General features: G+C 43.6%; 1 protein-coding gene across 1 annotated transcript in view; it reads right to left on the reverse strand.

Annotated features, from left to right (window-relative positions):
* Positions 1-7283: 7283 nt before the first annotated feature.
* The window catches only part of SYNDIG1 (synapse differentiation inducing 1), a 51470-nt gene continuing 30755 nt past the window's right edge, over positions 7284-27998 (reverse strand). The window contains exon 4 of the mRNA XM_059469122.1: positions 7284-7545. Coding sequence (XP_059325105.1) covers positions 7387-7545 — 159 coding nt within the window. The 3' untranslated portion in view covers positions 7284-7386. The remainder of the gene's footprint in view (positions 7546-27998) is intronic.

Raw genomic sequence — 27998 nt, forward strand, 5'->3', positions numbered from 1 at the left:
GTACCAAATATTTCAGACAAATAATTTCTAAAGAAAGTACCTGGCATTGCATCTCCAAAACATCAGTGTGAAATATTCTGTGATTGTGAAAGGGTTTTGCTTTTTATTTTCTCAATTGTAAAATGTCCTTGAAATGAACACTTTCCTGCAGGCAAACTTCTCTGTGTTTAAATGTTATTTTGTGATGAAAGATGTTCTTATCAAACACAAAACAATTGCTGCTGTGTGCCAGGTTAATGCCAACAGGTTCCTCTCTTCGAGGGCAGCAGGAAAATAGAGGAGTGGTAAATTGTCACACTTGCTACAGAGTTGGTTGAAGTCAGTGATGAATTAATGAAAAGCCTGATCAGGGTTTCCTGCTGATCCTGCACCTGTCTTGAGCAAGGACTAACAACAAAATGATGTCTGGGGTGAACCAAAGTGATTGTTTAACCTTTGTGTCAACCATAAATGCTGACCAAAAGTAACCAAGACCCTCATTAAGTGTTATTTGCAGTCTCACCCCTTAGAATGCAAATGAAGAGAAAAGATGATATTCCTTACCTGTATGACCTCTGTCACCAACACCCACCCTATGACATACAGTTGTCATTCTCTTTGGGAAGGACTAAAATTTTTTGTATAAAAAAGGACTTTCACAGGAAAAAAAAAAGGAAGAGAAAAAAGAAAGAATAAAACAGGAGAAAACCACCTCTGCTTGCTCAGGATTAGTTGATGGACTTTTTCTCTCTTCCTCTCACTTTTACATGATATTTTTGCCTCCAACTGCATTGGAACAGACCCAGACATATTTCAATGTATATATCTAATAAATCTCTGTTACTATACCTTCTGTCCAGCCACACTCTGTAGTTTGTGTATTTATCACCAGCAACCTCAGACTGCTTTCCCTTTGCATCAATAAACTACACTATTTGTGAATCTGGGTTCTGGATGTTCTTACTGAATTCAGCCAGACCTCTGGTATCAGTAAATCACACTATTCATGAATCTGTCTTGTTGAACAGGACCAAACTCATAGTGCTGCATTGATAATAAATGGAAATAATGTCTGTCTGCACCCAGTCCCTCAGAGCTCTGAATGCCACCAAGAAGGTTTATTTTATCCCAAGTTTCTGTGTGCTTGACTCAACATGTGGTTGCTCAGGCTTTTAGGTTTTTTTCAATTTGATGCTTCAACAAGCCACTGGCTGCTTGAAAGTTACTGGTGGGAGTTCACATTTCACACTGCTTTCAGAAGTGCCTCTGTTAGGTGTTATCTTAAAAGTCTTCCTCTTGCATGTTCAGCCCTCAGTGAGATGTTTTGTGTTATTTACTTGTGATTCAGTTTTGTGGGTTGCCACTGGTTACCAACAATTTAGTAATAATACAAGCTGTTGGTTCATTAAACTGTTTTTGAAAGCAAATCTATACTAGCTAGGCTATATTGGCTCCTTTGAGCATTTATTTATTTGTTGTAATCTGTCTTGCTTCTTGAGTATGTCTCAAATGAGTAGAAAATAATGAATACACCAGGACTATGGCAAGTCTTCTAAAAACATGATGGATAATCTGTTCTTGGATGGAACAATGAAATGCAGCCCCAGGTACTCTAAGGTCCTATATACAGAACACAATCTTTAATATCCTGGAGATTCTGGATGGCAGGATGACTCCAGAGAGGTCTAGATAACTTAGATGAGCTCTGAAGGCTTAGCAAAAGACAGAGATTAAATCCAAACCAGATCAAGGCCTGCCCTCCTAGAGCTGTGTCCTTTCCATTGCAAAACTGTCGCAGATATCTTTTCTGAAAAATCCTTTCCTTAGGATTTTTTCCTCCTGAGAAGCTGGGAGGCCTCAAAACCAAAATGTAAACATTGATTATCTGCTGCTGTTTTCAACAGGTGGATCTGTGATTGTTTTCATGTGGATGTTTGTAATTAATGGCCAATCACAGCCCAGCTGGCTCGGACAGAGAGCCCAAGCCACAAACCTTTGTTATCATTCTTTCCTTTCTATTCTTGGCTGGCCTTCTGATGAAATCCTTTCTTCTATTCTTTTAGTATAGTTTTAATGTAATATATATGATAAAATAATAAATCAAGCCTTCTGAAACATGGAGTCAGATCCTCATCCCTTCCCTCATCCAAGAACCCCTGTGAACATGGTCACACAAAACAATGAGGGGATGCTGCTGACGATGTGCTATTACCACTCCCATTCACAGCCACCAGTTTGACCCCACTTAGTGGCAGCAAAAGATGCACTGGGCAAAGGTGGAAGGAAGAAAAGAAGCAGCAAACAGCTGACTCAAAAATACAGCAGGGAATGTCCAGCTCTGACAGCCTGCTGTCCCCTCTGCAGGTGATTATTGAGCAGCATTGCTGTTATTTTTATTGCTGAAGTTGCAGCCTGCTCCTTGATTGAGAACAAAATTGATTTCCCTTTCTCTTTCAGTATTTCTCACATGCCTGTATATGAGTATGGATGTGTTATGTGTAGAGGTACCCATATATATGTATATAAATGTGTATCTGCACCTGTAGAGCACTGAGAAAGCAGGAGTCTGAAAGAGGAGTCTGAGACACCACTGAGCGCTTTGGAAGGACAAATGGAATGTGTATGCAAACACCTGACCTTGTTTTGGGGAGGCAGGGCTGCTGTCATCCATCTGGTGTATCACTTCAGATGCTTTTCCTCTGCTCAAGCTCAGTCTGTTGCTTGCAAGGAAATTCTTCAGAGGGAGGGTTTTGACCAAAGCAACACTGAGCTATCAGCCAAGAGAGGGTGGCTTTCCTCCCAGCCACACGGCACTCTGGCTGTGTGCATTCAGAAACTGGATGTAGCAAATTACAGATTCTCTCCTACCTCCCACCTCTCAGCATCTCACTCACAGAGCCTTCCCCCCCACTTTGCTTCCTCCTGCAGATCCTGCAGTGTAGCTCACCTGGTTATAAGGACACTTGGACATGTCCAAGGAGGGAAATTGGTGGCACAAGGGAGAGCCACCCACCTTCTGACAGCTGCTTGGAGCCAGTTCCCCAGAGCTGCCTCATGATTAGTGAACAGCAGACATATGTTGTGCTCACCACACATCCTTAAGCTTGTAACAGTGCTGGCAGCTCCTGCTCCCCTTCCTTTGGCACTGCTGTGATCCTGATGTCTGCAGCACTGAGTCATGCCACCATGTCTGGAGCAAAGCCCAGTGCTCTTTTGCTCACAAGGGTAGCAGGACCGTGTGCTCTGGTGACCTGGCTGCCTGACCATGCTTTGTTGAGTGTGTCACTACAGCAGCATCTGTGAGCAAAGGCATGAAGCCAGCACAGAGCATCCTTTGTGCTGGCTGGCAGAGAGAGATGCTGGTGCAGGGGGCTGAAATGGGCTGGATTGATTTAATCGAGAAAACTGACATTGTTCTTGTCACTCATCTCCACCTCTGCCTCCTTTCTTGGATTTGAAGCTCTCTGAGCCAAGGATAGATATTTAGATTGCATCTTGCCCTGAAGAAATCTCTCAGGTGCAGCCCTTCTGCAGATTCTCTCCTGTGGTCTTGCCTTACTCAGACAAGTGTAATGATCTCTGAGATTGGAGCCACTTTCTCTGCAGACTTGGCAGACCCTCTGTCTGAGGGTCCAGCACTGACTGGGGCTTTCAGCAGTGTTCTCTGATGTGTAAAACACAGGCCACTCTCTCTTTGTGCCCTTTCTCATATCCTCCTTACAGTGAAGTTCATAGACACTTAACTGCATTACATTTTTGGCTGCCTTTGAATTTCCTTTGCGAGTCAGCAGGTGGCATTTCCCAAATTGTGAGAGATGCGTGGCAGCCAGCCCAGAGAAGGTGGCTGTCACTTCCTCTGCTGCTCTCCCCTTGGTGTACAGTGATGTTCCCAAGCATTGCCCTCTTGTTTCCTCAGCAGGGAGCTCTTGCAAGCTGGCTCTGTGGTGGGAATTGCCTGGATGATGGGAGGAATTAATTTCAGACTGAGCTATAAAAATGCTCAAGGCTAGGAGATTCCCAAATGAAGGCAAAAAAAAAAAAAAATCAATGGAGGTAGCAGGGAGTTATGAAATCCTGTCAGATGACAGATGCAATATTAGTCTCTGACCCAGCAAATTATTTGCTGAGTATTTCTGTTCCCTTGAACTGTGAGACTTTCAGAAAGAAGGATTTTTTTTTCTTCCCTCTCAGTGAATCTCCAGCACTCCTCATGTATCTCTTGAGGTTAATCCACAATGACATCCTACATTATACAATTAAGTTGGAGCTTTCTGACCCTGGAGTTAACAGTTTGGGATTTTTCCTTGCAGCTGATCTTTATCTTCTGGTTAAAGACACCCGTGCCATTTCTTTAACACCTCCTCATTGAGACCAAAAAGGTCTCAGTTCAGAAAGGCTTCTCTCCTCCCTCTCTGGGGTGGAAGAGATCTATTGTAAACTAAAGATGTCCCTGTATCCAAACATAGGAGCTCACTGCACATGGACCATTCCTGCTCTTCTCCAAGGATGAGAGAATGACCACATGGAGTAAAGTGGTGTTGGTGGAGTTTCTGGTCTTCATGCCGCAGACTTAGAGGATTTTAGATGTTTAGATGATTGTATCTGCTCTGCCAACCAGAGATGTTGCAGCAGGCCATGACAGCATCACTTTTCTTAGGAAGACACAGGTGCCTGTTCAGCTCCTCAGTGACCCACAGCTCAGACAATCAGCAAACTGGACCCTACTAAGGCACAAAAACAATCCCTGGGAGCTTTATCCCCACTCCCATCTGCAGTGGGGCCCAGGTCCACCTCCCCAGCATGCAAACCCTCTTTAGCTTCCTTGCTCTTCACCCTGGACTGCCCTTCCAAGTGCCAGCTCCATGTCACACCGTGGGTTGCTTCAGCATGTGGAGCACAAGAACACCAGCTTCCAGCCAGGCGATGCTTCCAGGGGTGCTCCTGCAATGCAGATCTTTCACAGAGTGCTGCTGGTCCTGCTTGCTGTTCACTGGGGGGCCATGGGGACATGGAAAGCTGAACTCCCTGTGTTTGGAATGCTCTTTTTAAAGCTGGGTGCAAGGGCCCCTGTGGTATTTTTAAGGCTGCCCTTGTGGGAATGTTTTTCCTAGCTCCAGAGCTGGCTTTTGCCTCTCAGGTTAATATTCAGCCAGCACAATCACCAAAGATCATAAGGCAGAGTCCTCAACCATAAGACTGGTTTTAAAATGGCATTATTATTATTATTGTTGTTGTTGTTGTTGTTGCTGTAGTTGTTAGGCTTGCTTAATGACCTTACAGTACCTGTATTTGCTTTCTAATTTTTTGGAGCTCCATGTATACTTCAAATCAAGGCTAGGAAATACTAGTTCCTTTCCCTTTAAGGGAATAATCAGTGTTTTTTAATTCAATACCATGTACTCCAAAGCTCAGGCTTTATGAGAAAAACTGACTGATTTCCCACAAATCATGCATAATACATATGCAGAAGGGACAGGGAGAACATTGCCAGTCTCCAGGCTTAGCTTGTAGCCCAGCAGTTTGCCATCTAATGTGGATGGCATCCCTGTCCGTGGCAGGGGGGTTAGATCTAAATGATTTTTAAGTTCCCACCCCACTGAAGTCATTCTATGGATCTGTGAATTGAATGCCAAAAAACCTGTCAGTGACTCCAAGAGGTTTTGGGCCCAGGGGCAGCATGAGAGGGTCCATACAAGCACCTCTCAAGGTAGCTGAGCCAAGTTTCACTCGGTCTAAAGATTCACATCCACCCCCAAAAAAAAGTGTCACACAGAGCACCAGTAGCTGTATACCATGTGTTTTAATAAACCGTATAGCTACCAGAAAAATAGGATTGCATGTGTTTGTTCTCCCTTCCCCAAAACCAAAAGAAGTCAAATTCAAACCAAAATAATGGAAACCTAAAACAAGAGAAAAAAAAACTGTCCCAGAGCAAAGATGGCACACAATACAGAGTTGGAGGGAAACATCTTTGATGACATCCTTGTTTAAAGAAACCATGTTTGTAAAACACGAGGCAGTTGAATAATAAAATGGGAATTGATTTGATTGGTTTTCCCTTCTCTGTGTAAATATATATGTAGCTACATATATATGTCGATGCTGTTACACCCTGGGGTGGGACAAAATGGTTAGACAAAAAATATAGTCGAATGCAGGGAAATCTGTAAGACAAAAAAACAGTTGAGTGTGGGGAGAAAGTAAAGAAGAAAATAAATGTATCATTTCAGTCAGTGAAGGAAAGACAAGGTTCAATTCCCCTACAATTCACCACTGCTCTGCTTTTTGGGGAACAGACTTGTCTCTCCATGGCTATGCCGTGTCCCTGATGCACAGCTGAGCTGTGAGCTTCTGATCTGAGTGGTATTCACTGGTCTGTGTATGAGCAGGACCCCAGAAATGTATGAAGCATTCCTTTCTCTGGTTAATTCCCATGCTACACCGTGATTTTTTTTTTCTTAATTAAAAACTTATTAGTATTTCAGTTTGCGTTTTTTCCCCAGGTTTCTTGCACTGACTGCTGTGCAGGTCTCCACAGCAAGGTGGAGCAGCCCAGATGAGCAATAATGCCACAGTAAAGTGCTGTTATCACAATGTGACTGGATGGAGGAATTAATTTTACAACGGGTCTCACGTTACTTCGAAATTGTACTCAGTCTGCAGAGCCGAGTCATGCAGTGGTAACCTCAGCTGTTCCTCACTGAGTGGGCCTGTGGGGCACACCTTGATCCAAAAACAAGGAAAGGAAGTAAAAATGTTTTTAATTCCCTTTTCTCCTTCCATGGAAACCTACCCCCAACAAAAAGAGTAAGCAATACCACTCTACACTGAGGTGTCTGATTCCCTCTTAGGCAAACGAGTCCTGCACTCAAGAGACAAAACAAGCCATGTCCTTCCTCTTGTTTTTATATTGCTCTTTCAGAGAACCAGTCGCTGTCCGTGCTTTCCCAGACCTCAGTGCCGTGCTTAACAAGCAAATTAAGCACAAGCTCATGCTGGCTGCAAAGTTCAGGTGACCAAGAAGGTAATAAGAGAACAGGTCAGTTTGCCAGATGCTTGTAAACACCATATTGAAAAGAAGGCAAAGGCAAAACACCCTTCTCCACACTTTCCCCGTTTTCCTTCTTTTTATTTTTTTCTTCTTTTCATTCTTTGTCTCTGTTTTGCTCTTTCTTTCCCTTTTTTGTACAGGGGTTGATGAAGATAAGCAAGACTTGTGCATCACAAATGGTGAAACTCCCCCCAGCCCCTCCAGCTTCCCACCCTACAGCAATGCACAAGCCCATTTCATCCTGTACCTGCCCCCAAAAGTTTCTGTTTGTTTTTGGAAAACTGCTCAGTCCGATGTGCTGGGGACTCCTGCCGTGCAGGAGCTGGCTTGGCTGGTTCTTCCCCCTTTCCTGAGGCTCATAGATGGTTGTTTTTTGACAGGTAGGCAATAAGAGCCACAGCTACCCCGACGTAGATGCCAGTTCCAATTGTGATGGACAGGACAGCCAGGAAGAGAGCTCGCCGGGAGCTGGAGCTCGCGTGGTGGAAATCCCCCTTGGCCACTGCTTTGTTTGTCTGCAAGAGATACAACAACAACAATGCCATAGATTTATTTGTTTTACCTGGTGAAACAAAGGTGACACTCTAATTTCTTGGCTGAAACAGGATCCTGGGAGCTGACAGGTTAAACTGGTGGGCAATCAGACATTTTTTAGTCAAATGAGGTCGTCTGCACAATTTAGATGGTGATGGAACCATTATTTTTTACAGTCCATGGTGTGGTATCAAGCAGGGACACCAGTAAGAGATCTGTCAGCTACAAGACAGGTCCTGTATAAGCAAATGAGCTCCTTAAGTTCTGAGACATTCTTTGTTTCCTCATTACAACGAGTGAGGAATCCTCAATGTTTTAATTGTGTCTCCACAAATGATCGATGTGCTGGGACACTTTCTTCTTCAGAGCCATCTACTACTCTATTTTGGTCTTTGTTGTTTGTTTGATTTTTTAATTTGGTTTTTGTTTGGTTTTTTGTTTGTTTGTTTGTTTGGGTTTTTTCATTTTATTTTTTTGCTCCTCAGACCAATCTGCAGCAGCCAAATGACAAGCTTCCACACATTAAAAAAGCCCCCGAAAAACCTCTTCGGCCCTTCTGTCAATGACTTTATTAGGAGAACTGTCTCTTCTCATTCATCAACCTAATTTTTTAAGCATAATGCTTTATGAATATTTCAGGCAGAAGCAATATCAAACAATACAGGCGAATCTGCGGGCTGGAGGGAGCTGTTTCAAAGCAGCAAGATAGAAATAACACAGGTTTACACACCTGCTGTTGTGCCCTTTGGTTTAGGTGGGTAAGGCATCCTACTCACTCCACAAAGCCTCTCAGCAGGGTAGGTAACCAAAGATTTCATGATCTTCTTGTCTGGAGCCACCAAAGACTCAAAAGAATATTCCTTTTTAAAAAAATGCCAGGGTCTTTTGGGATCATGTTAGTCATCATCAACTCAAAAAAGTGTGGGCAAGGAAAGCAGAGAAAGCTTTTGAAAGAGCTGGTCCTTCAGCTCCCCTCAGAGACTTTCCTCATGCTCCTGCTGCCCACCACAGACCAGTCTGGAAGGTTCCTGTTTACTGAAGTTGGACTGAGGTAAATGCCCAGCAATGAACATAACAGAACTTCTGGATAAACCGAGGTTGGACCCCCCAGAATGAAGGGAAAGTTTAAAAATGACAAAACATTTTGAAATTGGAATTTCTGAAATGTCACTTTATGTAATGGAAAAATCTGCAACACTTGGGTTGACCTCTTTTAAATGAAACTTTGTAAAGTTTTAAACCAGCATTTCTTCACCTAAAAATAGGTGGGAAGTCAAAGGGAAAAGAAACCATTAGTCAAAATGTCAAATAATCTGAAAACTTGACAGTATATCTTGATTGTTTCAGTAGAAGAGGTTGGATTTACCAAAAATAATGAGTTGAAAGATCAAAAAGTATTCAGAAGGTTGATTTTTCAAATAGTAGTAGCCTTTTTCCTGATAAGATCTTCAGTGTAGCAACAACCTTGCTCAAAAAGAACAGGGTTTTTCCCCTTGATGAACTCTTTGAGGACAGCCCTGACCTTTGTGAAAGGATTGGATCTATGGTGAAAAACCAGTTTCTTGTTAAAATGTTCACCCAGCCAAAACCAGATATGTTGTATTTGTCATGTGCTGCCATGAATTTTTTGAATTATGCAGCTCCAGACATGATGATAAAAAGTGATTTTTCTTGGGGAACACACCCGCGCCTTCACAGAATTTCTAGTTTCCAACAAATTACCTAATCTGAGTGCATTTTTTCCTCTTAACTGAAGGCATATTTTGTAATTTAGGAGACTTAAATCCCTCCTGAATGGAATTTTAACTGTAGACTGCATTGGTAAGGGCCTATGGGAAGGACAAATCTTATAGTTCTCCTTTATTCTGGTAAAAAAGATTTACATTGAGATGGAGAAACCAACCACACAGAAACCAGCTTTTGTCTGTGAAACAGTAATCTGAAGGAATTTGCTTAGTAATAGGAAAATTCTTTGATGCTATTTCCTAATTAGCAAAACCTTCACATTACTACTAAACGTCATTATATGAAAATGGCAGCATTTCTGCAGGTTTAAGCTAAAAGGATCTGAAAATACTTACCAAACAAAATGCAGCTAAGGCCAAAAGTAATAGTTTAGTGTCTAGCAAATAATAAACAGTTTTTCTTGATTTTTCTTTTATCTTTTTTTTTTCTTTTTTAACAGGGATCAGCTCTTTGGTGGTTTTGGTCACTTTGAGAAAGTCCTTTGGCTTTGGGATGAGTCCAACCATCCCTTTTCATACCTGACGCAGAGCAATTACATCCTGCTGAGTTTTCCATGAGAGATGTCTGTTCTTTGGCAAAATCCACGAGGTCAAGAAATGTCTTGTGTAGATCAGACAGCTAAATCACACCCACCTTTTCCATAGCTGTTTCAGAGAACAGTGTAGCCAGGACTGGTGCAAGGATGAAGACCCAAATGCTCTACCAACAAGAGTTTGATTCACTACAGACTCATCAAGCTACTCCAGGTGTCTCAACCTTTTCTAATGCATTTGAAATTTGCTGCAAATTTAGTGTTCTTCCTGAACAAAACTGTGTTATCTGTGGAGTTTTACAGTGCTTCTGTGCGCTAACTTCTTCCCTTCCCTGGCAAGGCTATGGCTGGCAGAATGTGGATATAACAATTTAAAGCAGCTTTTGGATAGGAGCAGGGGGCACAAGCTGTGATAAAGGTTGGGTGCTACAAGGCTGAAAAAAGGGATTTTTGCAAATACCAGCCACCAATCAACCTTCTCTTTAGAGGCTTTGAAAGTAAGCCAGAAAAGTGAGGAGGGGTGGGGGAAGAAAGGGTAAGGAGATCTGGAGGTATTATCTTCTTTTTTTTAAAACTAAAATAATGAATGTCTTTTTAAGAAACACTTTCAAGGAACTTCCCTGGAGGTTCAAGTTGAGCTTCTGCAGACCACATTCAGGGTGTCTCTGGGCTGCAGGTTTTACAGGCCCAGACAAGATGAATAATGTACCTCCAAGCTGCAAGGCTAAAACATTCTGCTGCATCCCACAGTGACTCATATATCATACTCTCAAAATACCTCCTGGTGCACAGTATCTGCAAACAAGAAACACACTGATCACAGTCATTAATCCTGCCTCTTCTCCCCGGGGCTGGAGAGCAGGATTGGCTCCATGCAGGAGGAGAAGAGATTATCCTGACCCCTTTGGTCAGATGGGGAAAGGATTTCTTTTCACTTCATGGGAGCAAAGAGCCAGAAAGGCCAGGGATGCACAGGCTCCATGCAGGCACTGGCCAGATTCTGAGTTTTACTTCTTCAAGTGACATGCAAAAAAAAATTTGCACAGAATGAGGAGTAGCTCATACAGATGATGCTTCTGCTCCTGTATCTTCTATCTTTCTTCTAGTCAAACACTCTGTCTCTTTTTTTTAACTTGCCTAAACTTGTACTTTTGCTAATCTCCAATTTTTGGGCAGTAATCCCGCCTTCAGGTTTACATCAGTTATTTCCACTGATGGTGAGAAAAAGACTCCAGTGTCTTTGCTAAAGACATGGATGGGTAAAGGGTGAAGTCAGGATCTGGCTCTGGACCTCGACAATGCCAGCAGGGAGGTGCCAGTCAGCCGGAAAAGCATGGGGCTGACAGACAGCACAGGGATTGGGACATGGCAGCATGGGTTTCAGTCCTGAGGAGAGCATCAAAGAGTCTATGCAGTCCAAACAGCTCCACAGGCAGAAATTATGAACTAAATAAAGGACAAATTGTCCTTTGCTCTGCCAGGTATTTGGAAATTCCAATGGAAAGTTCAGCCTGTGGTGGCAAAGAGCTCTTCCAGATGTTTCTGTAATTTCAGCTGTAAGGATGGCCCAGGGAATGGACATGAGGCTCAAACAGACATTTGTCGCAGACATTTTTTATGAAAATCCTTTCCTTAGGATTTTTCCTCCTGAGAAGCTGAGAGGCCACAGGAACAAAATGTAAACATTGATTATCTGCTGCTGTGGAATGCAACAGGTGCATCTGTGATTGGCCCATGTTGGTTGTTTATAATTAATGGCCAATCACAGCCCGGCTGGCTCGGACAGAGAGCTGAGCCTGAGCCACAAACCTTTGTTATCATTCTTTCCTTTCTATTCTTAGCTAGCCTTCTGATGAAATTCATTCTTCTATTCTTTTAGTATAGTTTTAATATAATATATACCATAAAATAATAAGTCAAGCCTTCTGAAACATGGAATCAGATCCTCGTCTCTTCCCTCAACCTGAGACCCCAGTGAACACCGTCACAGACCTTCTCCTTCTGGAAATTACTAAGGAAACAATGGGGAGCAGGTGTCACCTGAAATGCAGGCACTTCCAAACAGATCCAAACAGTTTCAGTCCCTCTGTAGTTTAATTTGACCTTTGTTCATTCAACCTTTCAAGTGGCATTTCCTGCATTGTGAGCACCTCCCTCTTTTCCCTGCAATACCATGTTAACTTCCAGCCTTTACATTTTCCTGCCAAGCTCCTGAACAGTGATGTGGCAGGTGAAAAGCAGTGGCCTGAGAAATGGTGCTGCTACTGCCACCAAATTAAATGATGCTGAGTTGGTAGAAGGAGACACACTGGGAGCAATATTTATCTCTGGAAATCCATAAAAGGTTCAAGAGAATAGAGTGTGAATGAGGGAATGAGGGTGAAAATGAAGACCAGCATGAGTCTGTCTCTTTTTCATGTTCAACTTTCATAAAATCTGTGTTTCAGCCATTGCACCATTTTGGTATCAAAGAATTCTGCTGGAATTTGAAAATATGGCATAGGCAAAGATATGATTCAGCCCCTGGCTGGTGTTGCCTGTGGCATTTGATTATGTCTCTGAGTAGAGATAAAACTACAAATGTTGGGAACAGCAGGAATAAAAGACCTGAGTGAGCAGAATGCAGAGAGATGTTTTTAGACAAGCTCCACAGCAACAGCTGTTCATTTGATTGCACTGGAGAGAATGAGATCTCAGCCTGAGACACAAAGGCAGTTCTCTTTTTCCTGGCATACACAGGAATTTAGATGTTTATGGTAAAGAACATGATTTTGCCTTTCCACTTTCCTTCTAACCCCCAAGCAGATGTTTTGTGATGAAAGAGAAGAAAATTTGCAAAAGATGACAGGTGGGAAGCCCAGTTTACACACAAAAATTCAGAGACTTACAAGTCCTTGCCGTTGTACAAAGTTTTGCAAGGTGTTATTCACAAAGTGCTTATACACAAACACGCCTGGAGAAAGTCTCCTCTCCATTTCACAAGGAAAATCAGAGCTTTTAGAACCCTGTGATGATTTTTTTAGGGCCCTGCTGAGGGCCCTGCTAGAGGGAGGTTCTGGAGAAAGCTGCATTCATCTCTTTGTACCTTTAACTTCTTATGTAAGGTTGGTGGAGAGAGCAGATTCTCTTTTTCCTGATCCAAACCTGCTGCTCCTTTCTGCAGTATGTCCACAGTACCAAAGAAGAGGGAACCTGCCCTGTGGGGTTTTTTGCTCGTTTGGTTGGTTTTTTGGCTAGTTTTTTGCGTTTTGTTTGTTTGCTTTAGGTTTTGGTTTTTTGGATTTTTTTTAGTTTTGTTGGGTTTTTTGTTGTTGTTGTTGTTGTTGTTGTTGTTTGGGGAGTTTTTTGGTTATGGTTTTTTCTTCTTCTTTTTATTTTTTTTTCTTTTTCCTGTGGTTCCTTCTATCTGTCTCTGGTCCTTTTCCTCCTTTGTGATGCCAGTGTGTGCTTTACATTCATAACAATGTCTCTTCCCCCCAGCATGAGTCACACAGCACGGGAAGGGGTGGAGGATGCTGCTCAGTGCTGCCAGAGAAGATCTCAGTCCTCAGTCCTCACCTCCCACCCTTGGAACAGGCAAGGATGATGGGAATTTCTGCCTTGGGCACCCTGAGCCACATTTTGGGGAGAGCAAGGGAAAGACATCAGGCACAGTTTTAAAACTGTCTCTGAGGTGGTTTCTGCTCCTGACAGGAAGAGATTTGATCAGAGAATTAGTTTATCAATTTCCTCACCCACAGGCGTCCCTCCAGAGCTGAAACTAAATCTCTGGGAATTATAAAGTCCCCTAGCATATTAATGATTTTTGAGATAAGACTAAGAACTCTGGAGGTAAGGTTCACTCATTTGTTGATCACAGTACCTTTCCCAGCTACTTTTTTTGGCATTACAACCACCCATGGTTTCCCTGTGTGTATTCTGTGTCACACTGTTTATCTACTTCCAATTTCATGTATTGAGGGCTTTCAGAGCTGCACATTCTCAACTGTTATTGGCAGAGCCTGATTTCCCTAGGAGAGTTTGTTTTTTGCCAGCACAAGTGGTGAGTGCCACACGAGTTATATGGGATTTTCCCTGGAGGGCTGTCAGAATCCAGGACATCCCTCTGGCTGTCCTGAGCAGCCAAGAGCCCTGCCAGGGGGCTCAGAGACCCTGGCACAGAGCCCAAAATGCCCCTGTGGTTTTGATTATGACCCGTGGAGCAAGTTACCAACCTTGTATGAAGATCAGCAGGCCACAACATTTTAGGTAGAATAACAGTGAAGTTATCACAGGGTGGAAAAGTAGATTTTGGGGTTTTTGATATGGGGGTTCAGGAGGCAAAATGGAGGGAACTGGGCGTGTCCAGGCTTTCTCCTTCTTCTTGGCCTCCACCTTCTGCTGTGATGTTGGCACTTACAGATTGGTTTGGAGTAGAAGCTCACTGTCTAACATAGGTGATAGGTATTGGGAAGTGTAAACATTGTATATGTAGTTTTTAGAATAAAGATATAACACTACCCTGGGGGCAGGCAGAGTGCCTGGCCTGTCTTGCTGAGCTGGCCTTGACAGGCCAGGAGAAAATTTTTATAGATAAGATAAAATAAACAACCTTGAGACTGAGAAATTAAGAGCTCTGACTCCTTCTTCAAGCGCCAGGCTGGGAAAAGAGACTTTGGAACTTTTCTTGGGGTCACTCTGACCAGCGAGAGATCCCAACAGAGGGCTGTTCCTGGGAATTCCTGCTAGAGCAGCCTGCAAAATCTGCAGTTCCTGTGATCCTCACCAATGTGGTTTCATTTTTCTAGCAAGGAGATCCATCCTGAGCTATTTCCTGGGAAACATTTTGTAATTCAATATGTTAACTAAAAGGGTAAGAAGTTACCAGGCACTGTGGACTCTGCAGCACCTGACCATGACTGTGAGGTAACTTATTCATCTTCCCTTCTGTTTACCTTGTATGAACTCAGCTTTTCAAAAGAGTCACCAAAGATTGAATGATGAAGATTATTTCTTTCATAGGAAAGCTTTTTTCCCCTTTCCATTCCTCTACTTTCTCAAAGTTCACAAAAAAACCCCAACAATGGGGAAAAAAAACACAAATCTTTTTTTTCCCTTGCATTACATTTTTGTCTTCTTTAAAACTTAATCCTCTTTTCTCCCTCTCTCCTGGAGACACAGCACAAGTGATGCAACTGGGTTTAGCAGGCAGGCACAAGGAGCTTCATAACAGGGAACAATAACCATACTTCATGGATTGTGTGGAGTGGGATATGAGAAAAAATGCCTGACAATGAAATATTGAGGAAAAAGTTGTTCTTGGGTTCCCAGCACTGTTAATCCATCAGAAAAAATTCTAAGGGCAAAGAGAGCCACAGGCTGTGAGTGTTTTAACCATCTCTTCACTAGGCCAGAATGTTTAGTCAATTTGCTTTACAACTGGAGAGAGCACCAGCTAATTAAGAGGCTGATGATCCTGCAACACTCTTGCCAGGCAAACAACTTGAGTAGGGATACATCCCACTCAGGCTCCTGTCTGAATTGACATTACCAGGCTGCCTCCATTCTCCCTGTGGCCAGGTGTAAGGACAGAACACAATTCCCAGTTGCAGACATCTTTTCATGAAAATCCTTTCCTTAGGATTTTTCCTCCTGAGAAGCTGAGAGGCCACAGGAACAAAATGTAAACATTGATTATCTGCTGCTGTGGAATGCAACAGGTGCATCTGTGATTGGTCTCATGTGGATGTTTATAATTAATGGCCAATCACAGTCAGTTGGCTTGGACAGAGAGTCTGAGACAGCTGCCTTTGTTATCATTCTTTCTGATTCTATTCTTTGCTTAGCTAGCCTTCTGATGAAATTCATTCTTCTATTCTTTTATTATAGTTTTAATGTAATATATATCATAAAATAATAAATCAAGCCTTCTGAAACATGGAGTCAGATCTTCGTCTCTTCCCTCATCTTGAGACCCCTGTGAGCACCGTCACAATTCCCTGCCTCCCAACACTGTCAAGGCCACAGAAGGAACTTGCCATAAGATAAGTCACCACAGTGGCAACTTGAAATAAGCACAGGTGGCATAAATTTGTCACAGAAAGGTGCTAATTCCAGGCCTGAGGGTGTGTTTGATTAGGACAAAATTTCCCCTTGTGGCATGATGAGAGCAAGGGAGCACTCGCTGGTGCACACATCACCCTAAAGGATGGGAATGGCATCTGTGTTCCATGGATACACAGAACTTGGAGTGCACAAAGGTGGAATCCCCAGAAAAACAACTCTCTGGGGCCTCCCCCCCTCCCAAGAAGGGTGAAGGACCAACAGGATGTTTCTGGGTCCACAGGTGATGATTACCTTTTGCTTGATCTCTCTCACCCCCCCATATTTTCTATTTCTTTCTGTCTCTCTACCCACATTTACTATTAATAAAAATCTGTATTATTGACTTTGGTATGTGGTATTATCTGCACATTAACTCAAGCAGGGGCATCTCTCACCCACTGGATCACAACAGTTGGAAAAGCTGGAAACTTTCTCCAAAGATCTGAGACTAACATCTTTTTTGGATACAATGGAAGAATTAATGTTTTTTTCAAAGTGGCTACAAAATAGGGCTCAAAATCACATTGTTTCTGAGCTTGCAAGATACTCTAGAGATGTGTGTCTTTTACACATTTCTCACTGGAAAAATCCTGCAAGGAAAGGTGGAGGCTTCAACAAACTCAGGCTTCTGCAATGTATGTGGATTCCACTAAACTTCTATTTTAACAGCAATTAGAGAGAAATCTAACTTAATCACAGGGTCACTAGGATACAGAAAGTGTCTACACAGAATATGTGCTGGTTTAATTGTATTGCTTTAAGATGCAAATCAGTTTGCACTGAGCTCTTTTTATCAGCCAGCTCTGCAATACATCACTTTGCAGGGTATGAACAAGGCTCTTTTTCCTTGCAAAGAAAGACTCTGGTTTTGAAAAGATGCAAGGAGCTTTTCTAATGTGTGTCAAGAAGAAAGTGACTTAGTCAATCTGGATCTGGTGTTGGAAGGATGCATTTGACATAGCAGGAAACACTGAAGATAGATGATGACAGAGAGGAGACAGATAAACAGCAGGAAGCCCTAAATTCAACCTCAGAAAACTCTTGGTGGTCTGAAGTGGCAAGCAGGAAGTGCCAAGCTTGGCACCACAAAGCCCAGCCCACAAAAAAAGTAGGATGCCAGGTGTTGGGGAAAATGAAACAGGAAAGCCTTATAAATATGATTGCTTGGCAAAGGATTTTGAGAATATGGAAACTATAAGCGAGATGGAAATGAAAGCAAGCTTTGAGATTCTTTAGTTACTGAACAATGGGAAAACAACAGTGTGGCTGGCTGAAGGTAATCTCTTTTTGATGAAACAAGACCCTCTGCTTGCAGGCAGGTCTAAGGGTCTGAGCAGACCTTGCTAGCTTGGCAGAAGGGGTCTAAAGAGTAGTTTTTAGGGTTTAAAATGTAGCACAGTATGGTACTGTAGTGATTCTTGTAGGCTGTATGGAAATGCTATAGGATTTGTATATTGTACTAGATTGGTTAGTGAGAATTAGAATATTCGACACAGAAGATGATTTATTGTATTGTAATGGGAACTTCGCACTCTTACTTCTTGTCTCTTAGCTCTTGCCTCTTAACTCTTACTTTTCTATGCTCTTACCCCTTTTACTTTCCTATGCTTTTATGCACTTAACCCCTCATCCTCTCTCCCCCTCTCTTCTCTCGGGACTGCTCCAGCTGTGGCTGGCAGCTCCCAGCAGGGCCCTGCACCCAGGGCCTTTGCAATAAACCCCAAATCCCAATAGGGCCCTGCACCCAGGGCCTTTGCAATAAACCCCAAATCCCAATAGGGCCCTGCACCCAGGCCCTCTGCAATGAACCCCAAATCCCAGCAGGGCCCTGCACCCAGGGCCTTTGCAATAAACCCCAAATCCCAGCAGGGCCCTGCACCCAGGGCCTTTGCAATAAACCCCAAATCCCAGCAGGGCCCTGCACCCAGGCCCTTTGCAATAAACCCCAAATTCCAGCAGGGCCCTGCACCCAGGCCCTTTGCAATAAACCCAAGTTCCAAGCCCTGGCTTCAAAGATCTCTCGTCTCCATCCGTCCTGACCGTGCTACCCCCCATCTATCCTTCACCCAGGAGCTTCAGTTCCTTCTGTGCATATCCACAGCCATTCCCTGACAGGAGCAGCACCTGCCTGCTCCCAGAGTCAGCATTTTCCTGCCTCCTGGCTTTGGCTCCCAGCCAGACAGCAGCAGCAAACACAGCTGAGTGTCTGGAAATCCGGGTTTCAGGTGTCTCCGAGCTCTGGGATTCCTCCTGAGCAGCGACAGAAACAACCCTGGACAAATCTGTCTCCTTCTTGCAGACACTTAGGTGGTTGGGGTTTTTTTATTTTAAAAATTTAATGTGTTATCTTTTTCTTCTGATTAAAATGATTAATGTTTCCTTCCCATATAAAACAAAATGTCTGAATTTTGTCAATTAATTTAAATGCATTAAAAATACAACTGTGACATTCCATAAGATTAAAAACCCAGAAGGAAAGTTTTAAAAGTTCTAGAGGAGAAGAAGAGGGAGATATTTTAATAATTTTTTAAGTCTAACTCTATTGAAGATTAATCAGAGATAAAGGCAAGGAGCTGAGATGAAAATTTTCATTTCTTTCTGACCAAGAGCAGAAAACACTGTAAAAAATATGTTGAACACAAATGCATGCCATCAGAATTCTTTTTAAATTATGGAAATTAATTTTAGGAGTTTCTACACATAATTTTGAACTATTTCAAAATTTCAGCTGCTACTGAGCTTTTCTGGGTGTTTGTGCATATATATATATATATATATATATATATATATATATATATATATATTAACTAAACCTTGCAGATGACAAGTTTCTTTCCAATTGAAAAAAAAGCATTCTTTTTGTTCTGCTTGAAAATGTATTGATAGGATATGATAAAATATTTACAAAATATTTTAGGACACCTTCTGATACAATAAATTTCTCAAAGAAACTCTTTTCTGAAATGCTGTATATATATTTATAAATATATATATTTATGCACACAAAGTCTTAACAAATCAACAAGAAGTTGGTGCATAAATTCCTATTTGGGTGTTTAAGCATTCCATTTTTAATTGCTTTTCAGTAGTCAACACATTTTTCTTCTGCATAAATGTGATCCTACTGAGGAATCAACTCCTCTTGTTGAGGCTGGGAGGTTTAAGTGAATAAACTCCTGGGAAGAGATGTTCTGGACCTAGGGGATATTTTGTCTCTGCTGCTGACTGCAGACTTGGGGGTGTACTTTGGAAAACACAGAGCTGAGAAGGAGACACTAAGGAAATGACTCCTGTCCAGGATGCTCATTCTGTGGGGCAGACCTGGTAATTGCATTACTTAGTGTGATCACTGCAGCACAAAGATAATATCTGGCATCCTTCCTTGCAAAAGCATCCTTGGAGGAGGAAGGAAAGAATTAGGAGAAAAAAATGTTCTGTAAGAGAGGCACCGTACCAAAACACCCATCAGCACCTGTTGGAGCCCAGGGAATTCCTCTGGCTGCCCTGGAGGGATCCAGACCCTGTCCAGGGGACTTAGAGACCTTGGCACAGAGCCCAGGACCCCTGTGCCTTTGATTTGGCCCTTGGAAAAAACAATTACCAACCCTATATGAAGAATTACAAGCCACAAAACTCTAAGTAGAGTGACAGTGAATTTATCACAGGGTGAAAAATATTTTTTTGGGGGTTTTTAGAAAGGGGGTTCAGAGGGTAAGATGGAGGAATCTGGGCATGTCCAGGTTTTCTCCTTCTTCGTCTTGGCTTTCATCTTCTGCTGTGATGCTGGCATTTTTGGATTGGTTTAAGGTAGAAGCTCACTGTCTAATCTAGGTGATAGGTATTGGGAAATAATTGTAAATAATGCACATGTAGTTTTTAGTATAAAACGATAACACTGCCCCTGGGACAGGCAGAGTGCCTGGACTGTCTTGCTGAGCAGACCTCAGTGGGACAGGAGAAAGAATTTTACAGATAAGATACAATAAACAACCTTGAGACTGAGAAATGAAGAGTTCTGACTCCTTCTTCAACCCTGGGCTGGGAAAAGAGACTTTCTAACACATCTCAGGGTCACTCTGACCAGCAAGAGACCCCGAGAAGCACCTCCCAGTGCCAGCAGCATGGGCTGCACAAACTGGAGCACGTGTTCTGGAATCTCTAGGTTCAACTCTCAGTACAGGAAGACTCAACAAGATCCCCTTTCTCACAATGGGAAAACTTCACCAGCTGACCTGGAGCAATTCCCTGCCGTGCATCACCACCGCTGTTGGCATGGGAATGGTAGGTCCAACCTTGTGTGAAGCTGCCAGCACCCTGAAATTACTGCTCTGCCTTTTCTATGACTCAGCAACTGCAAGACAAGAACTCCACGTTCCCCAGCAGAAGCACATCCCAGAGTTGTCATGCCAGCAGACACCAGCCCCTAATCTCTTGTAAACAAAAGCCCTCCCTCCTACAACTGCAGCACTCAGAGGCTCTGCTGGGTCTCAATGGGCAGGGTTTGCACGAGTGTGGGTGTCATTCAAGGAGATTTCTCTCTTCCCCCACAGAAGAGCTGAGCTGTAGGTGTGCAGAGGACAGTCAGGTGAGCAGCTGCAAGGAGCCCAGTAGCACCAAGAGCCAGCCAGGAGGGTTTTGCTCATCCTTCCACTGCACAGCGAGCAGGGCAAGAAGCTGGTGATAAATCAGGGCAGTGCTCCAGAAACGAGGCTGCTAAAGAGTGAGTCACCTGCCCGAGCACAAAGAGCAGCTTCTCCCAGCAGTTTATCTGCCTGCATCACAGGGAGAGCAGAGAGACCCCCACTCAACTGCAGGGCAATAAGAAAAAGAGTAAATGGGGGAACCTTGCAGGTCTTGTAGCACAGAGCTGCTGGTTTAAGTTCCATGATTTCAAGAACATCTTTCTAATGACCTTAATCTAGGCTTACTCTTCCTCTGCCTCCATCGTGCCTGAGTCAGCTTCTATTCTTGACCTCAGGAAGAAAGCAAACTGCCTTGAGGCATGGATCTCCAAGGATTCTCTAACTCTGGTGCTCTTTTTGTCCAGCACGTCAGCAATGCCTGTTGTGACCACCTCATGGTATTGTTTTCTCCATGCAGCCTTGCTCCCTGAATCTCCTCTTGCTGTACTTAGAGAAAGCAGTAGGATGAAGCAGTGCTGCAGCATTTTCTATGCTGGCACACTTCATTTTTGTTTTCCAGGGCCCCAAGTCAGAATATTTGCTGCTTTGATCATTGCTGGTTAGAGAAAGGGTCCACCCCGGGGGTCTCTTCTCCCTTTAACAAACTGCTCCACAGCAGCAGGGTTTTTCCTCAGTGGAAACCCGTTAGCACACAAACATAAGTCCTCATTGGCCAACAGGGAGGGCAGAGATTGCTAACAAGGATCTTTCTTCATGCCTCTCAGTAGTCATCAACAACCTGTTCAAGTTTTTTAATATAAAATTATTCCAGTGTATACAAACAAAACCATGAAGTCTGCTTATTTTCTCTTTCCCTCTCATTCTTTTGTATACATATAGGAAGTGTCTCCTCATCTGTGATTTAATTGACCTGGCTGTTTATGCCAAAAGGAATGAGTAACAGGAATAGAGAGCTCTGCTCTCCAGCCTGTTTGGCTTGTCTAGCAGCAGGTGGACCAAGCCTGAGCAGCAGCTGCTGCAGCTCCCTGTGTGCAGAGCTGTTTGTCTGTGTCCCTGCATGGAGGGGATGGCTGGGGAGAGGCAGGGATGCACAAACACATTCCCTGCAGGAGCAGCCTATCCATATGGTGCGTGGTGTGAGGAGGGATAAAAGCCTCTGCAGGACACCCTGGCTGAGCAGAGGACTCATCCTGACAAATGCAAAGCTCAGCAATCAGTGCAGGCCCTGTCCTCATGGTGAAAGGATTTTGCTTCTTGTTATCCCATCCCCTTCTTTTAAGGTGTGGGGAGCAGGGTGTACTACCCTGGGCATCTGGCAGGATGGCAGCATCTAGGAAGGAAATATCCTTCCACATGGAAGTCCCTTTATTTGGGCTATCTCATGTCCAAGATCACTCCATCATGTACAGGCAGGAAGATGAGTGCTTCAAGTTTGCTTTTCCTGCAAAGCCCAGCTGAAGCCTCTCCTTCCTTGTTAAATACTGAATGTCTCTTTTCCTGGCAGGGATCACATGCCACACTGCCACAGCAAAAATGTCCATCTGTCAGCTGAGACACTGAAAGTGCACAAGCCATGGGCTTCTCCTCAGCCTGAAGAAGGCTAGGGACCACTGTGCCTTCGGATCTGACAGCTCACAGGATCCATATCTTGGATTTGCTTGTGCCAGGGTTTTCCCAAGACCTCAGCCAGCTGGGAACAGATGGAAGGGGCACTCAGTGCCAAGCTGCTTTTAAAATCCGCCTCCTGTGTGGGCTCCTAAGTAAGAGCAGAGTACTGAAGGAAGATCTGCTCTGCCTCTGTGAACAGAAGTTGTTCAGAGTAATTCTTACCTCTTGTGGAGATGAACAGACCTGTCTGATTCACTCAGCTGCAGTTTTACACAAAAGGCTGTGGAATATGGTGGGCCCCATCCACAGGTGGCAGCAAGTCAAGCTGGTTGCAAAGATATCAAGAGTGTGGATGCTTGACCTTCCACAGTGCAGATGTGGAGCTACAGAAGGAGAGCTACTCAGTGAGGCCCAAACCCTGTCCTGGTCCAATGTAACTGTTGCATTTGTCCATTAGAGGATTTTAGCAGGAATTCATGCAAGTGGAAAAGGATTTGATGATTAATTATTTCAGAGTTTTCTTGTTTGCTTCTCCTTCCCCTTCCCTCTGTCTTTCTCTGTCATGTCTCCACCTCACTGGGCTAATACATGTTTCATGACTGAAATACATCCTCTCTGAAAATATTCCACTGAAATATTCATGAACAACAATTTTAATTATTTGCTCAGTGCTTAATGACTTCATGGCAGCTACTCTGCCAGAGGCCTAAAACAGCTGTCTGCCTTGGTGACCAGCACTTTCCCATTGTTGCCTTCTTCTCCCTCTCTGTGTCTTACTTTTTTTAAACTGTAAGTCCTCAGGGATGGGCTGAAGCATTTTTCTTAATATTTCCAAGGTCTTTGATTTGTAGAACTCCTAGGAAAATAGGGACCCTTTTCCTGGACAAGTGCTGGTGGCAGTAAAAGAGACACAGATGTAATCAAGAACATCTTAGTGACATGAAGACAACTGTCCACACTTCTCTCTTTCATTGGGAAACAGCAGAAGGCCCCAACACTTCTTGGAACAGGACACAAATGTTATTACACTGTGGCCTTTTGGGGACCTTCAGTTCAGAGAGGAGGTTCTCACAGTGGCAAGGATCCCAACCCCAAAAGCATCAAAGGTAAAGAGATATTGCACTTGTAATTACATTTCTATCTCCCTCTACAGAAAAGCTGTCTGCTGCTGGAGGAGATATTTCCTTGTTACAAAAGTAGTTATTCCTTCTCACCAGAGTGATTCCTTGGTTTATTGTGCCAACAGCAGCATCATAAGTACAACGTGCAGAGACACAAAATCACTGTCCCAGGGCACAGCTCTGCCACTCCTGATGGCAGCAGTGCTGCAGGACTCTGTCCCTGACCCCCTCAGCAAATGTCTCAGTGACATTTCCAACCTGCTGCTGAGACAGATTTAAGATGTGCTCTGTGGTGTCTGCGTGCAGGGGGCTGAATAAAAGTGTCCATTTGATGATACCCTTTCAGGGAATGTCAGCAAATACATCCCACAGACAATCACCAGCCAGTAAGAGGGCCTTCAAATGTCCAGAGACATCTGGGATGATGGGGAAGGAGGGGAGTTCCAGGAAATGGGAAGTTTTGAAGCCAGAAGGCCTCCTGACATCCCTTGGGAGGTGGTGTGGAACAGCCACAGCTGCTGCTGGTGATTTTGGCAGCCCTGGGCAGCAGGGCAGGTTGGAATGGTGGACACTGAAGTTCTGTGTGGGAGTCCAGAGTGGGCTGGAGGTGGTGCTTCATCTCTCCTCTGTGCCATCTGCCCTCTTGGGAAGGAGTGAAACTTCCTTCTCCAGCTCAGTGTTAGGCAACATGCCAAGGAGCACTGGGAAGGGGAAAGGTGTTGATAAGGAGAAAGGTAAGAGTCAAGAATAAATAGCTGGAGAACTCAAGCAGCAATCTTTAGTGGCCTTTAACTTCTGTGCAATTTGAAATTTATTGTCATTTGTATGTTTTATTCAAAAATCTCCTCTTGGCAAATTCAACACAATGTGAAGGTCTTCACAGCACAGAGCGGGCTGGCAAGGGTGCTTTGATTCAGAAAATAATTGAAAACTTGGTCAGACCTGACTTGTACCCTGTTCTACAGCAACCCACGGGAATGCCAGCACTGAGCCTTTCTCTGCAGCGCCAGGGGCCAGTGGTAGATGTGTTTCCTGCCCTTGCCTTGATACTGATTAATTTACCTATATTTTGAACTAAATAATTTCTGTGAAGCACTGAACAAATTGCAAGAGCAGTAGAAGAAGTGGCACTGCTCCTCCAGTGTCAGCTGATCCCCGTGCGGAGCGGAGGTGGCGTTCGTGTTTTGCAAATGGGCCCGAGCTGCAGCTCTTCTCACTGCTAAGCTGCTTTTGAAACTTTCTGCAACAGCTTTTTTACACACACCCACGCACAGAATGACATGCTCCCAGGGCTGCACGGGGAACTTAGCAACATTTTCCTGCTAGGAAGACACACAGGTAGCGACAGCAGCCAGATCTGAGGCACCTCTCAGTGCCTGCACCACCTCTCCTCCACACCTTCCCCTCCACAACTGCAAGAACACTTCCATGCTTTGTCAGGGGTCTTCAAAGGACACAATCAGCCCTTGGCATCCATCATCTCAGGGGCAAAGCAAGATCTCAGGTCACACAGTAGGGCCAAGAGTCGAGCCTGGGTGACCTGCTCATCCTGTGGTTGGTATTCCACCATAAATGGGCGCAAATGAAGCTCTTCAGAGCAAGGATACTTGGTGATGAGGCACAACTGCTCAGGCACACAAGCTGGGAGAGGATACAGATGTGGGAAAGCACCAGCCTAACCTGCACTGGGCTTTGTCCATGTCCTTAGTGTGCAGTGGCATGGAGAGAGGTTCTCAAGTTCCTCCCATGAACACAGAGGTGAGGACATCCTCCCACAGCAGACAAAGGGACAGGCAGGACCAATGTGCACCAACTCCTTGAAGAGGTCTGGATAATTGTGGCTCAAAAAACCCACAGAATTCCCCATTGCAGACCCTTCTGAGAGACAGCAGAAGTGAGATATCCTTGTGGGATAACAAAAAATAGCAAGAAGTTTGAGGAAGAGGATGGGAAGGCAGATGTTCCAGACCTCAATGGGACAGACTTGGGGTGTCCAACACCTCCAGACAAGTTTGTTTCTGTGGTTCTGTTTCATGAAACAAAATCCAGTTCTCATGCTACTTTGTTGGTACTGAAGACTGACTAGAGTATTCTCATGACAGATGTCTTGCTATGAATCCTCGGAAATCTCATCTCTAATGCTGCCAGGCTTGGAGGAGATCCACTCTTTGGGATCCAAAAAGGCTGGAGATCACTTCTTGCTCCATTAGCAGGACTGCTGCTCCTCAGCAAGTCTGAGGCTGCACAAATGCAGCTGAGCTTGCATAACATCAAAGAATGGACACTGGAAGGGACAGTAAGCTTTCATCAGTGGGAAACATACCCTGGGAAGTATTAAAAAGGCTGGGAAAGTACACTCAGCTATCTCCCCTAAACAGCCTTCTAGTCTTCAAGGGAGGTTGCCATGGAAAAAGAACAATTTAGAGATCTCAGATCCCTTTTGTTTGTTTTGTTACTTTGTTCATTCCTTTGTGCAGCAACGATCCCAGCAGAACCAGCAGGCTGGCTGGCACAGCCAGTGACAGATCTTAAATATTCACAAACAGATCTGCCTTCTGCAGCTTGGAGCAGCCTTCCAGAGAGGCGTGCTCTGAAAGCAGCTGCTTGCTTGCATGGTCTGGGTGAAGAGGATGTCAGAACGATGTGCAGGATCCAGAATTGGCAAAAGAGGCTGATTAAAATAGCTGTGACTGCTGGCAGAGCACGGACTAAAAGTGCTCCTGCTCTAAGTGGATAAGTTTCAATGGAGGAAATAGCTGTCAGCTGACACAGACATTGAGCCCCAGCATCCCAGGAATACTGAACCCAGGGGGAATTTTTCACAGCCCTTTCTTCACCAGTAAACCTGCAAGGCAGAACCTGAGGTTTACAGAAACAACCAGCAGGTCCTGGCTGGGAATTTTTTTCCATGTGTTTTATGTTTGTTTCCCTGTACTGTGATATTTGACAGAATGGGACAGTCCCTGTGAAAATTTTCTTGGGGAAATGCAAAACTGTTCTGAGAAAAGGGAAATATTTTGGTTCCAATTCCAGCTCCACCAGGATGCTCCATGCCCAGGAAGCTCCAGGGTGTTCCTGCAGGGACTCCTACCACCACTAAAGAACACAAATAAAAACCAGGGTAACAATTCTGTGTGTGGGGTTTAAGTTCTTTTTTCTGGCAGGGAGGGGAAATAAAAGGAAACATTCTGCTTTTGGACCAGCTGTCAACCCCTTTTTGATGGCCAGAAATGTATCAGCACAGCCTCTTAGACTGAATTTGTAGCTATTCTTAGATAAATGTAACTATAAAAAAATGTTACTATTCTTAGATAATCACTTCAGGTTTCCTGAGTATTAAAAAAAACACTGAAAGTCTTCCTGCTGGAGGAGACTACCGACTATTTTCAGAGTGTAGGAGAGTTAACAAAATAAACAGAAAATAAGTCAATTTTAGTCTAAAAATATGCAGACTTGATCTCTGCAATCCTGAAAAGCAGTGGGGTCACCATCCAGGAAACTCACCAAAATATTATAAACATGACATCAGACCAAGTGAACACAAACACAACACAAATTGCTGTGACGGGGATCTCATGTGACTTCACCAGCTGAAGGACACAAAAGTTGCATGAAAAAGTGAGAAATCATACAAAATGGACATTATACCTGAAAGCAAAGGAAGCATACGATGTTTCATGGATATCAAGAATAATTCAGAAGGAAACAGCCTGGAGTCCTGATCTGTCCCATTACTCAGAAACAAAGTATAGGCCTTAAGTAGAAAATTAAATCCTAGAGCCTCAAATGCACCCATTTATGGGAAATGGAGACCTCTTATCTCATGATGCAGGTTTTCCAGAGCTGCAAAGTGATTTCTAATCATCAGTCCCACCTCCCTCCCATTTCTTCATGAAAAAGCCTAGAAATGTCAGAACTGGAATTTGATCCTGAGGAAGATTTTTGAAGTCTGGAAAGACTTCTTAGGTTGAAAAATTAGTGAGTTTTGGTTTTGTGGTTTTTGTTTGTTTGTTTTATTTTGTTGGGGTTTTGGGTGGGTTTTTTTGTTGGGTTTTTTCTTGTTGGTGGTGGGTTTTTTGTTGTTTGTTTTTTTGTTTGTTTGTTGCTTTTTTTTCTCCTGTTGAAGGAGAAATGAATAGTGGGAGAAAAGAGGCTCCAGGTATTTGCTGCCAACACCTTTCTGCTCTTTCAAGAAATGAGCTACCTTTCAAAGCAGCTCAAAGTCATGCCCACTCACCTGCCTCTATGCCTTGAAAGAATTTTCCTTTCTTAATGAAGTTGGCTTGGAGACACAGACAAGAAGTACTCACCAACCCCAAGGTCTGTAAATAAGATCACTGGGAAAAGACTGCAAATGCACCAGATATCAAAGTAGCCAGTAAACTAATTTAAGAAGGAGATTGATTGCTGCTGTGTGAAATTAAAAATTACTATGCTTTTTTTTCCCCACTGAAATTAGTCACAGAGGAGAGGCATGTTAATAAATCAGTTCTGGTGCGTAGCAAACAGGCATAAGGAAAAGTAATTAAAAGTTTGTAGAGATCTTCATTTGTGTCTATAAAAGCTGCAAAGCCATTCCTGGCTGCTCATCTAAACCTTTTGCCCATCTCTGCCCAGGTGAAATGATCCTGCATTTCACCCTCTTTACCTCCAGAAAGCTTTTTCTGAGATCAAACCCATCTCACTGGACTGAGAGTGTT

Source organism: Ammospiza nelsoni, chromosome 3 (assembly GCF_027579445.1).
Source record: "Ammospiza nelsoni isolate bAmmNel1 chromosome 3, bAmmNel1.pri, whole genome shotgun sequence".
Lineage (NCBI taxonomy): Eukaryota > Metazoa > Chordata > Aves > Passeriformes > Passerellidae > Ammospiza > Ammospiza nelsoni.